Source organism: Oncorhynchus keta, chromosome 15, assembly GCF_023373465.1.
Source record: "Oncorhynchus keta strain PuntledgeMale-10-30-2019 chromosome 15, Oket_V2, whole genome shotgun sequence".
In the NCBI taxonomy this organism is placed as follows: Eukaryota; Metazoa; Chordata; class Actinopteri; order Salmoniformes; family Salmonidae; genus Oncorhynchus; species Oncorhynchus keta.
The window spans coordinates 6,602,685-6,620,184 of NC_068435.1; the positions used below are offsets into that span (position 1 = coordinate 6,602,685).

At 41.6% G+C, this 17,500-nt stretch overlaps 1 protein-coding gene across 1 annotated transcript in view; it reads right to left on the reverse strand.

Annotated features, from left to right (window-relative positions):
• Window positions 1-17,500, reverse strand: part of LOC118377354 (collagen alpha-1(XI) chain-like) — a 233,450-nt gene that overhangs the window by 60,846 nt on the left and 155,104 nt on the right. The window contains 13 exon segments of the mRNA XM_052463126.1: window positions 1,660-1,767; window positions 2,463-2,570; window positions 3,475-3,528; window positions 3,719-3,763; window positions 4,957-5,010; window positions 5,124-5,168; window positions 6,959-7,012; window positions 13,460-13,513; window positions 13,624-13,785; window positions 15,340-15,384; window positions 15,595-15,648; window positions 16,257-16,301; window positions 17,279-17,332. Of these exon segments, the coding sequence (XP_052319086.1) occupies window positions 1,660-1,767; window positions 2,463-2,570; window positions 3,475-3,528; window positions 3,719-3,763; window positions 4,957-5,010; window positions 5,124-5,168; window positions 6,959-7,012; window positions 13,460-13,513; window positions 13,624-13,785; window positions 15,340-15,384; window positions 15,595-15,648; window positions 16,257-16,301; window positions 17,279-17,332 (882 nt within the window).

Below are 17,500 nucleotides of genomic sequence, written 5' to 3' on the forward strand. Positions count from 1 at the left end.
TGTAGTGACTATGGATAAGAGAGTCTGTTAAATGACTCACTACTGTAAGTCTCTCTGGATCAGAGAGTCTGCTAAATGACTCACTACTGTAGTGACTATGGATAAGAGAGTCTGTTAAATGACTCACTACTGTAGTGGCTCTGGATAAGAGAGTCTGCTAAATGACTCACTACGGTAGTGGCTCTGGATAAGAGAGTCTGTTAAATGACTCACTACTGTAGTGTCTCTGGATCAGAGAGTCTGTTAAATGACTCACTACTGTAAGTCTCTGGATCAGTGAGTCTGTTAAATGACTCACTACTGTAAGTCTCTGGATCAGTGAGTCTGTTAAATGACTCACTACTGTAAGTCTCTGGATCAGTGAGTCTGTTAAATGACTCACTACTGTAGTGTCTCTGGATCAGTGAGTCTGTTAAATGACTCACTACTGTAAGTCTCTGGATCAGTGAGTCTGTTAAATGACTCACTACTGTAAGTCTCTGGATCAGTGAGTCTGTTAAATGACTCACTACTGTAAGTCTCTGGATCAGTGAGTCTGTTAAATGACTCACTACTGTAAGTCTCTCTGGATTAGAGAGTCTGTTAAATGACTCCCTACTGTAGTGACTATGGATAAGAGAGTCTGTTAAATGACTCACTACTGTAGTGACTATGGATAAGAGAGTCTGTTAAATGACTCACTACTGTAGTGTCTCTGGATCAGAGAGTCTGTTAAATGACTCACTACTGTAGTGGCTCTGGATTAGAGAGTCTGCTAAATGACTCACTACTGTAGTGACTCTGGATAAGAGAGTCTGTTAAATGACTCACTACTGTAGTGTCTCTGGATCAGTGAGTCTGTTAAATGACTCACTACTGTAAGTCTCTGGATCAGTGAGTCTGTTAAATGACTCACTACTGTAAGTCTCTGGATCAGTGAGTCTGTTAAATGACTCACTACTGTAAGTCTCTCTGGATCAGAGAGTCTGCTAAATGACTCACTACTGTAAGTCTCTCTGGATCAGAGAGTCTGCTAAATGACTCAAATGGAAATGAAATTCCAGTACAGAATAATAGACCAGTGACTGTTATTCGGAGTGGCACCCCTTTTCTACCTCTCTCACTTCACCAAACCACTCCAGTCTCTCTCTCTCTGTTATATTCCCGGGCCAAGATAATCCTGAGCCAAGATAATCAAGTTAAGAGGACGCTACTTTACTGTTCCTTTCTTTGTTTGCTTTCAGCTTAAATCATAGAGGTTAGGTTTACTGTACTGAGTGCTGCAGCAATCATGCAATCTTCATCTCTCTCTCTCTCCCTCCCTCTCTCTCTCCCTCTCTCTCTCTTCTCTCTCTTCTCTCTCTTCTCTCTCTCTCCCTTCCTCTCTCTCTCCCTCTCCTCTTTTAGAAGTCATTTGAAAAGAGGTTCTTGGAAAATAACCTGTTGCTTTTTTTCTCTCAAAAAAAGATGGATTCTCAATATTTAGTCAATTGGGGTCATCTGTCAGATACCTGTAAGTGCTATTAGGTTTCCATGACGACAGTAAACGTTGTTGATTGTTCTTGTTCTGGCATTTGAATAGACAGACAAAGCCCATTTACTACGAATGGTATGTTCTTGCCCTGGTCTTGTGCTTTGGCCGGGTGAAACCATTGTCGAGTCATAGGGGAGTTTGTTTACCTTTCCTCCTTCTTTCCCAGCAGATCCAGGTAAACCTTGCTCTCCGGGGGGTCCAGGGGAACCAGGGTGTCCTCTCTCTCCGATGCCGCCGGTCTCTCCCGTTGGTCCCTAACAGACAGACAAAACACCAGCGGTTTTCTTCAAACCCGCAGGGATTGTTGAAAGCCGGGACAATCTCGAAGTATGTAAAGGAATCGTAAAATTCATCTAACTGGATTTATGTCAGACACCATAAAACGCATTTCATTTTTACAATCATTGTCCAACAAGTGTTTAAAGGCCTTGATAGTTTAATTCTAATATGCCATATAAATCTCTAAACGTATTTTTGTTTTGTTTTATAGTGTCATTATTAAATGTTTCAAGGCTAATGTTGTTCCTAGATTTAGAAAATAAATCAACATTCATAAATCACACCGTATCCTTTAAATCTAGCACAGAAAATGTTTCAAATAATCCCCCAGTTTACAATTGGCTCATTAATCCCCCTCCTCTCCCCTGTAACTATTCCCCAGGTCGTTGCTGTAAATGAGAACGTGTTCTCAGTCAACTTACCTGGTAAAATAACAGATAAATAAAAAAATATATATATATTGCCGAACAATGATTCAAAGATATATATTTTTATAATTTACCAAAAGCTTTTATTCAAAGCGACTTATGTGTTCATATATTTTGTACGTTTGGGTGGTCCCAGGAATCGAACCCACTATCTTGGCATTGCAAGCAACATTCTCTACCAAATGCTACAGAAGATCCCCGTTTCATGTTTATGCTTATTAGCGGCCATGTTTGAACCTTACCTGAGGTCCTACAACACCTCCAGGCCCAGGTGGGCCAGTCTTTCCCTGGAAACCTGTCTCTCCTCTCTGTCCAGGGTGACCAGGCAGTCCGTCTTTACCAGGGGGCCCCTGAGGGAGATGAGATGGACAGGTTCAATTAGTACGGACCACATGGTTGAAGTAGACGATAACCATGAACTATTTTACTTTGTACCATCAACAATTTTAAAGTAGAGGGGAGGGTACTAATGTTAAGGTCCTTAGGTCCTGGGAAGGGTAACTTACGTTAGGGAACTTAGGTCCTGGGAAGGGTACTCACGTTAGGGCCCTTAGGTCTTGGGAAGGGTACTCACGTTAGGGCCCTTAGGTCTTGGGAAGGGTACTTACATTAGGGCCCTTAGGTCTTGGGAAGGGTACTCACGTTAGGGCACTTAGGTCTTGGGAAGGGTACTCACGTTAGGGCACTTAGGTCTTGGGAAGGGTACTCACGTTAGGGCACTTAGGTCTTGGGAAGGGTACTCACGTTAGGGCACTTAGGTCTTGGGAAGGGTACTTACGTTAGGGCCCTTAGGTCTTGGGAAGGGTACTCACGTTAGGGCCCTTAGGTCTTGGGAAGGGTACTTACATTAGGGCCCTTAGGTCTTGGGAAGGGTACTCACGTTAGGGCACTTAGGTCTTGGGAAGGGTACTCACGTTAGGGCACTTAGGTCTTGGGAAGGGTACTTACGTTAGGGCCCTTAGGTCTTGGGAAGGGTACTTACGTTAGGGCCCTTAGGTCCTGGGAAGGGTACTTATGTTAGGGCACTTAGGTCTTGGGAAGGGTACTTACGTTAGGGCCCTTAGGTCTTGGGAAGGGTACTTACGTTAGGGCCCTTAGGTCCTGGGAAGGGTACTTACGTTAGGGCCCTTAGGTCCTGGGAAGGGTACTTACGTTAGGGCCCTTAGGTCCTGGGAAGGGTACTTATGTTAGGGCACTTAGGTCTTGGGAAGGGTACTTACATTAGGGCCCTTAGGTCCTGGGAAGGGTACTTACGTTAGGGCCCTTAGGTCCAGGGAAGCCAGCTGGCCCCTGGGGTCCTTGGGGTCCCTGAGATAAAAGAAGAAAATATGAACTTTAGAAAACCTCAACCCTCATCACATGTGACTCCCCATTGGGCTCTTTCACAAAATAATCAAAAACATCTCAGTGATTTATTTGTATCTCATAAGGAAGTTGGTCAAAGACAATGCCCTTTTATTATAAGGATTGACTGAAAAAAACACAGACTAGAACTCACTCTCTCTCCTGGTCCACCTGGAGGCCCGTCATTACCTGATGTTCCCTGTGGAGGCAGCAGATACAGAGACAGTCAGATACAGAGACAGTCAGATACAGAGACAGTCAGATACAGTGACAGTCAGAGACAGAGACAGTCTGTGAAGGTTAGTCATGAACACACTACAGACAGAGAGTGTCAGAGGTCAGAGGTCAGAGTCATTGACATTGTACTGTATTATGTATAGTGACAACAGGTGATATGGAAAATACATTCTGGGTGTAAACTAAAGAGATTATAATAATAATAACAATAATAATAATAATAACAACAATAATACTAATAACAACAATAGTAATAATAATAATAATAATAACAGCAATAATAATAATAATAATAATAATAACAACAATAGTAATAATAATAATAATAATAACAACAATAACAATAATAATAACAACAATAATACTAATAACAAGAATAGTAATAATAACAACAACAATAATAATAATAATAATAACAATAGTAATAATAATAATAATAACAATAATAATAATAATAACAATAATAACAATTATAATACTAATAACAATAACAACAACAATAATAATAATAATAACAATAATAATAATAACAATAATAACATTAATAATAACAATAACAATAATAATAATAACAACAATAACAACAATAATAAGGTGTCATAAGGTGAATGTCATAAGGTGAATGCACCAATTTGTAAGTCGCTCTGGATAAGAGCGTCTGCTAAATGACTTAAATGTAATGTAAATGTATAATAATAACAATAATAATAATAACAACAATAATAATAATAACAACAATAATAATAATAACAATAATAATAATAACAATAATAATAACAATAACAATAGTAATAATAACAATAATAATAACAATAACAATAGTAATAATAATACTAATAATAACAATAGTAACAATAACAATAATAATAACAACAATTGCAATAATAATAATCATAATGATCATAATAACAAACAAAATTATAGTACATTTAATTTGTACTTTTCATTACACAGTTATCTAAAAAAACACAATTTAAAAAGATATCTTTAGAATCAGGTAACATAGCAGTATTGTGCTAGGTTCTAAAATACAACTTCAATTGGGACTACGACTACGAGAAGGACAGTCTGTAGAAGTGGGTTTTAAGGCCAGTTTAAAACAAAAAATGGATGATTAAAATATGATACTTGAGTTCGAGACAGATATAAACTGACCTTAGCACCTGGCTTTCCAGTTGGTCCCCTGGCACCTCTTCCACCACGGGGACCCTAGATTACAGGAACACAGAGAAGACCAATCATCATCTAGCAACTCGGAGATGGTGTTGTGTTAGAGAGAGAGAATAGACTGCGGACCGACTGATGAGTTTCCAGGTTCTTACCGTTGGGCCACGTTGTCCCCTGGGTCCGGATTTACCAGCGATACCCTGCAATACACAACCACACAAGCATTTTATTTATTCATGAGACCAAGGGTTCAAAGCATAAACATTCTAGTGTTACACTGACACAGAAAGAAAACTGCATCATTCTATAGTTAAATATATTGACAGAAAACCTTTTTTTGCAAACAGTAAGTATAGATTCATCTAGTCACACAGATGAAGTTTAGATCTCCAAGAAAGTCTGAAAAGTCTTTGAAACATTCTACAGCTCCTCCGCTGCTCTGTGGGTTTTAGAGTCCGAGTCAGAGCTTCACCTTTCAGAGAAACAAAGAGTCAAATCAGAGCACGCTGTAAGGAGATACCCACATTACTCAGAGGCACTTGACAGCCTGACCTGCCTGTCAACTCTTGACGATATTGGCTCCTGAGGTGTCTAGGGCGCGGTGTCCCAAATGGCACCCTATTCCCCGTGTAGTACACTACTATTCTATAGCACACTCAAATGTAGTGCCCTATATAGGGAATAGGGTGCTAATTGGGACACAAGCTAGGATGTCCACTCTTCACTCTTCACTGTCTGTTTGAGAGGGAAGGAGCTTGTTTCAGCATTTCTCTTTCCCTCTCTTACTTCCTCCAATGCCTCTCTCTCCTCCATCCCCCTCCAGTTCCCCACCTCACCATCTCACCCTTCACCCCTCCCCTTCCCCATCTCACCCTCCACCCATCCCCTTCCAAGCCTCACCCTCCACCCCACCCCTTCACCATCTCACCCTCCACCCATCCCCTTCCCAGCCTCACCCTCTTCCCATCCCCTTCCCAGCCTCACCCTCCACCCCCCCTTTCCTACCTCACCCTCCACCCCTCCCCTTCCCAGCCTCACCCTCCACCCAACCCCTTCCCAGCCCACCCATCCCCCTCCCTTCCCAGCCCCACCCATCCCCTTCCCAGCCTCACCCTACACCCCTCCCCTTCCCAGACTCACCCTCCACCCCTACCCTTCCCAGCCTCACCCTCCACCCCTCCCCTTCCCAGACTCACCCTCCACCCCTCCCCTTCCCAGCCTCACCCTCCACCCCTCCTCTTCCCAGTCTCACCCTCCAGAAGTTATTGTCCTATCCCCTTTCCCAGACACTCACCCTCCACCCCTCAGACTTCCCCATCTCAGCCCTAAGACACTGAGTTTTGACAGAGTGACTCAGATTATGAATGTCTCTACTGTCCTAGTTTACTTTACTTTGGCTCAGTGGTCTAAGACACTGAGTGACTCAGCGGTCTAGTACACTGAGTGACTCAGCAGTCTAAGACTGAAGTGACTCAGCGGTCTAAGACACTGAGTGACTCAGCGGTCTAAGACACAGAGTGACTCAGCGATCTAAGACACAGAGTGACTCAGCGATCTAAGACACAGAGTGACTCAGCGGTCTAAGACACAGAGTGACTCAACGGTCTAAGACACAGAGTGACTCAGCGGTCTAAGACACAGAGTGACTCAGCGGTCTAAGACACAGAGTGACTCAGCGGTCTAAGACACAGAGTGAATCAGCGGTCTAAGACACAGAGTGAATCAGCGGTCTTGGCTCTTCGCCCTCTAACGGGTTCGGTTGTCAGTTGAATGGTGTTTCCTGGCTTCCAGGTTTAGCCGGCGGGTGTTAAAGAAGCGCGGCTTGGCAGGTCATGTTTCGGGGGACGCATGACTTGACCTTTGCCTCTCCCGAGCTCGTTGGGGAGTTGTAGTGATGAGACAAGATTGTAATCATGAAAGAAAGGGTGGGGGGGGGTAATAATAATTGAAAAGAAGGTATTAAGTAATGTAGTGATCTAAAGAGCCTCACCCTTCCTCCTTTCTCTCCGTTGGAGCCTGGGAATCCAGGGAAGCCACTGGAGCCCTGTGAAACGGACAGAGAGATTGTCAGAGAGTTGAAGAGCTGAGGCTCTCCTGTAGCCTCTGCCCTTTCTATCCAAGTCCCAAGAGAGAATATTTGATTTGATTTATTAGGATCCTATTTAGCCGACGCAAATGGTAACAGCTAGTCTTACTGGGGTCCTACAAATAACTAAGAAGACATTACAGAGAAAATACTTTTGACATACATTATAAAACATCAACATGTAGTGTTACACATACATGTCAGTACATACACACCACATGTAGGTCACATGTCAGTACATACACACCACAACCAGTAGGTCACATGTCAGTACATACACACCAACCAGTAGGTCACATGTCAGTACATACACACCAACCAGTAGGTCACATGTCAGTACATACACACCACATGTAGGTCACATGTCAGTACATACACACCACAACCAGTAGGTCACATGTCAGTACATACACACCACATGTAGGTCACATGTCAGTACATACACACCAACCAGTAGGTCACATGTCAGTACATACACACCAACCAGTAGGTCACATGTCAGTACATACACACAACCAGTAGGTCACATGGGGGAGAGGCGTTGTTCCGTGATATTACTTTATCTGTTGTTTGAAACCAGGTTTGCTGTTCCCTTGGGTTATATGAGATGGCTCCTGGTTCTGTATAATACTGTACGTTTCCTTGCATTTGTTCTGGACCTGGGGACTGTGAAAAGACCCCTGGTGGCACGTCTGGTGGGATAAGTGTGGTCTGGACCTGGGGACTGTGAAAAGACCCCTGGTGGCATGTCGGGTGGGATAAGTGTGTTCTGGACCTGGGGACTGTGAAAAGACTCCTGGTGGCATGTCGGGTGGGATAAGTGTGTTCTGGACCTGGGGACTGTGAAAAGACCCCTGGTGGCACGTCTGGTGGGATAAGTGTGTTCTGGACCTGGGGACTGTGAAAAGACCCCTGGTGGCATGTCGGGTGGGATAAGTGTGTTCTGGACCTGGGGACTGTGAAAAGACCCCTGGTGGCATGTCGGGTGGGATAAGTGTGTGTGTCAGAGCTGTGTGTAAGTTGACTATGCAAACCATTTAGGATTTTCAACGCATTCATGTTTCTTATAAAAAGAAGAAGTGATGTAGTCAGTCTCTCCTCAACTCTTAGTCAAGAGACACTGGCCTGCGTAGTATTGATATCAGCCCTCTGATTACAATTAAGCTCAAGACGTGCCGCTCTGTTCTGGGTCAGCTGCAGTTTAATAACTAGGTCTTTCCTTGCAGCACTGGACCACACGACTGGACAATAATCAAGGTAAGACAAAACTAGAGGCAGGACTTGCTTTTTGGAGTGTGGAGTCAAAACATTTGTTTTTTTATTACAGACAGACCTCTCCCCATCTTTACAAACATTGAATCTATATGTTTTGACAATGACAGTCTATAATCTAAGGAAACAAGTTATTTAGTCTCTTCAACTTGTTCAACAGCCACACCATTCATTACCAGATTCAGCAGAGGTCTAGAGTTTAGGGAATATGTTGTACCAAATACAATGCTCTTACTTTTAGAGCTGTTCAGTTTATTGGCCACCCATGCCAAAACTGTCTCCAACTCTTTGTTAAGGGTTTCAGTGACTTCATTAGCTGTGGTTGCTGATGCGTATATGGTTGAATCATCAGCATACATGGACACACATGCTTTGTTTAATGCCAGTGGCAGGTCATTGGTAAAATTAGAAAAGAGTAGAGGGCCTAGAGAGCTGCCCTGTGGTACATCACACTTTACATGAAAACCCTCTGAGTTCTATTAGATAGACGGCTCTGAATCCACTATATGGCCGAAGGTTGAAAAGCCGTTAGAAATATGTTTTTTCAACAACAGGTTATGGTCAGTAATATCAAAAGGCTGTACAATATTCTTATTATCAATTTATTTCAACAAATCATCAGTCATTTGTCTCAGTGCAGTACATTGAGTGCCCTTCTCTATAAGAATGCTGAATGTCTGTTGTTAATTTGTTCACAGAGAAATAGCATTGTATTTGATGAAACACAATTTTGTTAAGAGCTGGCAGAAAGCTGATAGGTCTTCTGTTAGAACCAGTAAAGGCCGCTTTACCACTCTTGAGTAGCGGAATGACTTTGGCTTCCCACCAAGGCCTGAGGACAAAGACTTTCCTCTAGACTCAGATAAAAGATCTGACAGATAGGAGTGGCTATAGAGTCAGCTACCATCCTCAGTAGCTTTCCTTCTAAGCTGTCAATGTCATGAGGTTTGTCATTATTGATGAACAACATAAAGGGACACATGGGAATCATGGTAAAAGGGCTTTGCTCTTCAAGGCTCAACACATGAGATGTTAGCTTGTTATCACCCAGAGAAAAACGACATAAGGGTTGTCACTAGTTACCACAACCACAAAATCAACATTTGCATGAAAAAAAAGCAGGTTGTGGTCTTAATTTAAGGCTAGCAGTGTGGTTAGGGTTAGGCATAAGGTTAACAGTGTGGTTAAGGTTAGGCATAAGGTTAACAGTGTGGTTAAGGTTAGGCATAAGTTTAGCAGTGTGGTTAAGGTTAGGCATAAGGTTAGCAGTGTGGTTAAGGTTAGGGTTAGGCATAAGGTTAGCAGTGTGGTTAAGGTTAGGGTGAGGTATAAGGTTAGCAGTGTGGTTAAGGTTAGGGTTAGGTATAAGGTTAGCAGTGTGGTTAAGGTTAGGGTTAGGTATAAGGTTAGCATTGTGGTTAAGGTTAGGGTTAGGTATAAGGTTAGCATTGTGGTTAAGGTTAGGGTTAGGTATAAGGTTAGCAGTGTGGTTAAGGTTCAAATCAAATCAAATTTTAAAATCAAATCAAATTTTATTTGTCACATACACATGGTTAGCAGATGTTAATGCGAGTGTTGCGAAATGCTTGTGCTTCTAGTTCCGACAATGCAGTGATAACCAACAAGTAATCTAACTAACAATTCCAAAACTACTGTCTTATACACAGTGTTAACAGTGTGGATAAAGAATAGGGTTAAATAAGGATATATGAATGAGTGATGGTACAGAGCAGCATAAGGTTAGATGGTAGGTTAGGGTTACAGGTATATACATGTGGATGAGTAGGGTAGACAAAGTAAACAAAGTGGCATAGTTAAAGTGGCTAGTGATACATGTATTACATAGGATGCAGTATAGAGTTACAGTATATACATTGAGATGAGTACAGTGTGGTTGTAGACAAAGTAAACAAAGTGGCATAGTTAAAGTGGCTAGTGATACATGTATTACATAAGGATGCAGTCGATGATGTAGAGTACAGTATATACGTATGCATATGAGATGAATAATGTAGGGTAAGTAACATTACTTACAGGTTAGGGTTAGGTATAAGGTTAGCAGTGTGGTTAAGGTTAGGGTTAGGTATAAGGTTAGCAGTGTGGTTAAGGTTAGGGTTAGGTATAAAGTTAGCAGTGTGGTTAAGGTTAGGGTTAGGCATAAGGTTAACAGTATGGTTAAGGTTAGGGTTAGGTATAAGGTTAGCAGTGTGGTTAAGGTTAGGGTTAGGCATAAGGTTAGCAGTGTGGTTAAGGTTAAGGTTAGGCATAAGGTTAGCGGTGTGGTTAAGGTTAGGGTTAGGTATAAGGTTAGCAGTGTGGTTAAGGTTAAGGTTAGGTATAAGGTTAGCTGTGTGGTTAAGGTTAGGGTTAGGTATAAGGTTAACAGTGTGGTTAAGGTTAGGCATAAGGTTAACAGTGTGGTTAAGGTTAGGGTTAGGCATAAGGTTAACAGTGTGGTTAAGGTTAGGGTTAGGCATAAGGTTAGCAGTGTGGTTAAGGTTAGGGTTAGGCATAAGGTGAGCAGTGTGGTTAAGGTTAGGGTTAGGTATAAGGCTAGCAGTGTGGTTAAGGTTAGGGTTAGGCATAAGGTTAACAGTGTGGTTAGGGTTAGGGTTAGGCATAAGGTTAACAGTGTGGTTAGGGTTAGGGTTAGGCATAAGGTTAACAGTGTGGTTAAGGTTAGGGTTAGGTATAAGGTTAGCAGTGTGATTAAGGTTAGGGTTAGGCATAAGGTTAACAGTGTGGTTAGGGTTAGGGTTAGGCATAAGGTTAACAGTGTGGTTAAGGTTAGGGTTAGGCATAAGGTTAGCAGTGTGGTTAAGGTTAGGGTTAGGCATAAGGTTAGCAGTGTGGTTAAGGTTAGGGTTAGGCATAAGGTTAGCAGTGTGGTTAAGGTTAGGGTTAGGCATAAGGTTAACAGTGTGGTTAAGGTTAGGCATAAGGTTAGCAGTGTGGTTAATGTTAGGGTTAGGCATAAGGTTAACAGTGTGGTTAAGGTTAGGGTTAGGCATAAGGTTAACAGTGTGGTTAAGGTTAGGGTTAGGCATAAGGTTAGCAGTGTGGTTAAGGTTAGGGTTAGGCATAAGGTTAACAGTGTGGTTAAGGTTAGGGTTAGGCATAAGGTTAACAGTGTGGTTAAGGTTAGGGTTAGGCATAAGGTTAACAGTGTTGGTTAATAAGGTTAACAGGGTTAGGCATAAGGTTAACAGTGTGGTTAAGGTTAGGGTTAGGCACAAGGTTAGCAGTGTGGTTAGGGTTAGGGTTAGGCATAAGGTTAACAGTGTGGTTAAGGTTAGGTTAGGTTAAGGTTAACAGTGTGGTTAAGTTTAGGTTAGGCATAAGGTTAAGGTTGGTTAAGGTTAGGTATGGTTAAGGGTTAGGGTTAGGCATAAGGTTAGCAGTGTGGTTAAGGTTAGGGTTAGGCATAAGGTTAACAGTGTGGTTAGGGTTAGGCATAAGGTTAACAGTGTGGTTAAGGTTAGGCATAAGGTTAACAGTGTGGTTAAGGTTAGGCATAAGGTTAACAGTGTGGTTAAGGTTAGGCATAAGGTTAACAGTGTGGTTAAGGTTAGGGTCTGTGTCATCTAACCCTACATTTAACTACTGATGGTAATGCCAGTCAAATAGATGGCGAAGTTAAAGGCTCAATGTATCATTTGACCATATATCACCATGTTGGATGCATCATTATTTAATTTGTATTTATTTAACCCTTTGTTCTCTAAGTTAACGTATCCCCACGTAAGTTGACTGAGACAACATGGTCATTTACAGCAACGTCCGTGGGGGAATAGTTACAGGGGAGAGGGGGGGGGGGGGTGAGACGAAGAAGGAATCCAGAGGAGCTTACCAACGTAGCTTCCCTTCAAGAAGCATTGACAATACAGACAAAGTAAGAAACAACGTTAGAGTTTATGTGCTCCAATGTGTACCTCCATCTGTCTGCCTGTGTATGCTCTCTCATACAGAATGTGTACCTCCATCTGTCTGCCTGTGTATGCTCTCTCATACAGAATGTGTACCTCCATCTGTCTGCCTGTGTATGCTCTCTCATACAGAATGTGTACCTGCATCTGTCTGCCTGTGTATGCTCTCTCATACAGAATGTGTACCTCCATCTGTCTGCCTGTGTATGCTCTCTCGTACAGAATGTGTACCTCTATCTGTCTGCCTGTGTATGTGTAGACTAAACCCATTCCTTCAGACAGCAGCAAAAACAGTGGAACGTGGAGAGAGAGACAGTGAAAAGGATCTCTGTGGCTTAACTGTTTTCTTTACTGGTAAACTGAATAATTAGGAGTGAAGAGGAGAGGATGAGAGGGGTAGAGGAGAGGAGGAGAGGAGAGGAGGAGAGCACTGTAATGTCACTGTAACATCACTGTAACACCACTGTAACACCACTGTAACATCACTGTAACATCACTGTAACATCACTATAACATCACTGTAATATCACTGTAATATCACTGTAACATCACTGTAATGTCACTGTAACATCACTGTAATATCACCGTAACATCACTGTAACGTCACTGTAACACCACTGTAACATCACTGTAACGTCACTGTAACATCACTGTAACACCACTGTAACATCACTGTAACATCACTGTAACATCACTGTAACATCACTGTAACATCACTGTAATATCACTGTAACATCACTGTAATATCACTGTAACATCACTGTAATATCACTGTAACATCACTGTAACATCACTGTAACATCACTGTAACATCACTGTAATATCACTGTAACACCACTGTAACATCACTGTAACGTCACTGTAACATCACTGTAACACCACTGTAACACCACTGTAACATCACTGTAACATCACTGTAACATCACTATAACATCACTGTAATATCACTGTAATATCACTGTAATATCACTGTAACATCACTGTAATATCACTGTAATATCACTGTAATGCCACTGTAACATCATGCTGTGATATGTACACATACAACTGATCATAAAGGCCCAGTGCAGTCAAAAACGTGATTTTACCTGTGTTTTATATATATTTCAGTCACATATAGAGCGAGATTGTTGGTAGAGTCAGTAACACACAGAGAGATAAACGAACACACAGATACCATAGTCAGCTTTGTGCTGTTATCACATACCTTAGGTCCTTGTCTTCCTGGGTAGCCGGGTAACCCAGGGACACCAAGTTTACCCTAAACAACAACAACAACAACAACAACAACAACAAATAGGGTTACAATAGCAGACTGGCCTGTAAAAACTCACCAAGATAGTGACGATAGTGACATAGAGGTATCAGTACCTTCTCTCCAGCCGACCCGATGGGGCCTGCCTCGCCGTTGGGGCCGGATCGACCTTTGGGTCCCTCAGGTCCGTCTTCACCTCTGGCTCCCAGGACACCGAGCTCTCCCTTGTCTCCCTTGATGCCCATGTCTCCTTTGAAACCTGGAAAACCGTCCTCTCCCTGAAACACAGAAGAAAATCTTCAATATATATATATTTATTTTTAAACGGGCAAGATAAGTTCAAAGGGTCCTCTGAGTCACTTTAAATTGTAAAACAAAAAAACATTATTTAAAATAAAGTATCACATCATACATAAATACCTGTCTTAAATATACTGTACATCTTTTCTGTGTTGATTTCACATGAGCTGCAAGGCATAAATTGCTTCCAAAGTAAACTTGAATGATTGATGTGGACATCTAGTGGTAATATGATGAAATTGCAGTCACTGAATATAGAGATATACTGCCATCTGGTGGTCAGACCTCAGAATGCAGTTTACCAGTGTTGACATAGAGGCTCTTGTCACAGGATTTCCCAGACTTGGTCTTCAAGACCCCAAGGGGGTGCACGTTTTTTTTTGTGTGTCCTAACACTACACAGCTGATTCAAAGCTTGATGATTAGTTGACTATGTGTTAGGGGTCTCAAGAGGTGAGTTTGGGAAAACCCTGCTCTATCATTTCACACTTCCCATCTTACCTAGGGTCTACTGTAGTCGTCACTTACTGCAACTAAGCAGTGAAGATATCCTTCTACAGCATGTACGTAAGCATTTGTTCACTTCTAACTTTGTTATACGCCTTTTTTTGGCATTACGTTGAAAACAGCAGACCCAAAATAGAAAGGTAGTTTTTCGTTTTTTAAAAGGAAATCTTATCGTTCTGCTCCCGCATCTGAACATAGCTGGGTTCATCAGCCCTTTTTTCCTGACTCAACAGGAAAATCGACCAATGAGCTGGGTTCATCAGCCCTTCAATCGACCAATGAGCTGGGTTCATCAGCCCTTCAATCGACCAATGAGCTGGGTTCATCAGCCCTTCAATCGACCAATGAGCTGGGTTCATCAGCCCTTCAATCGACCAATGAGCTGGGTTCATCAGCCCTTCAATCGACCAATGAGCTGGGTTCATCAGCCCTTCAATCGACCAATGAGCTGGGTTCATCAGCCCTTCAATCGACCAATGAGGCAGATAAACAAGCTGAAAAACGTTCATAAGTTTAGAGCAGCCGGCGATAACAACGGCAGCCCATCAATCTACTTTTACATCACATTTGCTACTGTTTCCTGTTCAACTTTGGTGTTACGCTAACGCTAGTTAGCATTGGCTGGCAAAAACGACCTCTAACTTCAGTCACACAGAGAGCCGCAGAGACATTAAAACAGCATCTACAAGTTCATCTGACTCTAGGTATGTAGCACAAAGACTTCAAATGAATGAGCTGAAGCCTTTCAAGCCAATAGGCATTTAAGTGGTTTTCCACTACATCTGCCTGCCTGTTAAAGAAAAAGCCTGAACCAAAATGGAATGATTTACATCTATTGTAGATAGTGGAGCAGGAGGAAAAGTTTCTCCTTTCACCACTGACTCAGGGTCAGTTATTAGCTCATCCCTCTCATGGTTAAGTTTAAGATTATGATGTCGGGGCAATCTGATCCTAGATCTGCGGTTGAGAACCACTAACACAAAATACGAGGCGGACATATTGTTGTTGTTGTTGTTGTTGTTTACCTTTTCTCCGCCGCCGCCTTTCAGACCTCTGACACCCTCGGCACCCTGTAGGAGGAGGCAGAAGACGAATACGATGATTCAAGAATATTATCATTTACCAATGCAGAGTTGACTACTGCTGTTGCATTGTTGTGGTGGGTGTTTGTGTACTACTTGTGAATTCAATCAATCAATACATTCATTAATTAACCAATCAGTCAATTCAGAAATCATGTAAATATCAATTTAACGGGTGTGACCCTTGTTGGTCGTTACCTTGACACCTCGTGAGCCAGGGTAGCCAATAGAACCCTGAGGACCAGGGTGACCCTACGAGAAAAAAAACGAGACAAAAACAGTGTGGTTAGTTGGTGATCGAGATCAGGTAGGGTATGAATGGTGAGGTGTGAATGGTAGGGTGTGAATGGTAGGGTATGAATGGTGAGGTGTGAATGGTAGGGTATGAATGGTAAGGTATGAATGGTAAGGTATGAATGGTAAGGTATTAACGGTAAGGTATGAATGGTAAGGTATGAATGGTAAGGTGTGAATGGTAAGGTATTAATGGTAAGGTATGAATGGTAAGGTATGAATGGTAATGTATGAATGGTAAGGTGATAATGCTAAGTTATGAATGGTAAGGTATCAATGGTAAGGTAGGGAATGGTAAGGTGATAATGGTAAGGTATGAATGGTAAGGTATGAATGGTGAGGTATGAATGGTAAGGTATGAATGGTAAGGTATGAATGGTAAGGTATGAATGGTAAGGTGCTATGGTAAGTTATGAATGGTAAGGTGATAATGGTAAGGTATGAATGGTAAGGTATGAATGGTAAGGTGATAATGGTAAGGTATGAATGGTAAGGTGCTATGGTAAGGTATGAATGGTAAGGTATGAATGGTAAGGTATGAATCTACTAAATGAAATCAGACTTACGACACTTCCTTTAAGTCCTGGAGGACCCTCCTTCCCTGGGTGACCCTGGAAGAAACATTGGGGTCAGATAACTGATATGATATGGCATTATTAACATACTACTAGACTAAAACTATAGTAAAACTACTACTGTAGTACTACTATACTTCAACTATATGATATGGCATTATTAACATACTACTAAACTAAAACTATAGTAAAACTACTACTGTAGTACTACTATACTTCAACTATATGATATGGCATTATTAACATACTACTAAACTAAAACTATAGTAAAACTACTACTGTAGTACTACTATACTTCAACTATATGATATGGCATTATTAACATACTACTAAACTAAAACTATAGTAAAACTACTACTGTAGTACTACTTCAACTATATGATATGGCATTATTAACATACTACTAGACTAAAACTATAGTAAAACTACTACTGTAGTACTACTTCAACTACATGATATGGCATTATTAACATACTACTAGACTAAAACTATAGTAAAACTACTACTGTAGTACTACTTCAACTATATGATATGGCATTATTAACATACTACTAGACTAAAACTATAGTAAAACTACTACTGTAGTACTACTATACTTCAACTATATGATATGGCATTATTTACTGTATGATATCTACTATACTGGTAATACATATACACATATATATATATAGATAAAACTATAGTAAAACTATATACATACACTGTATTTTCGACTCGCGCCAGGGACAATTTTAGCTAACCTAACCCTTTTCCTAACCTTAACCTATTTCTCCTAACCCGAACCCTTTTCCTAACCTTAACCTATTTCTCCTAACCCGAACCCTTTTCCTAACCTTAACCTAATTCCCCTAGCCTTCTGCATATGTTCTCCTAGCCTGCTACGAAACATCACTTCTGCTAGTCAAAACCGGCACGCCTGCTCTGAGAACAGTTTCCACTAATGTGATACACCTAGTCTGTGCCTAACAGGAAGTTGATTGTTTTTAACAGGAAGTGGTGATAAGACTCACGGGAGGACCATCGGCACCACCCAGACCTGCCAATCCCTGACGACCTGACGGTCCCTAGATGGAAAGAGATATATACAGAGAGAGAAGATAGAGAGCAAGAGAAAGAGAGAGAGAGAGAAGAGAGAGAGAGAGAGAGAGAGAGAGAGAGAGAGAGAGAGAGAGAGAGAGAGAAAGAGAGAGAGAGAGAGAGAGAGAGAGAGAGAGAGAGAGAGAGAGAGAGAG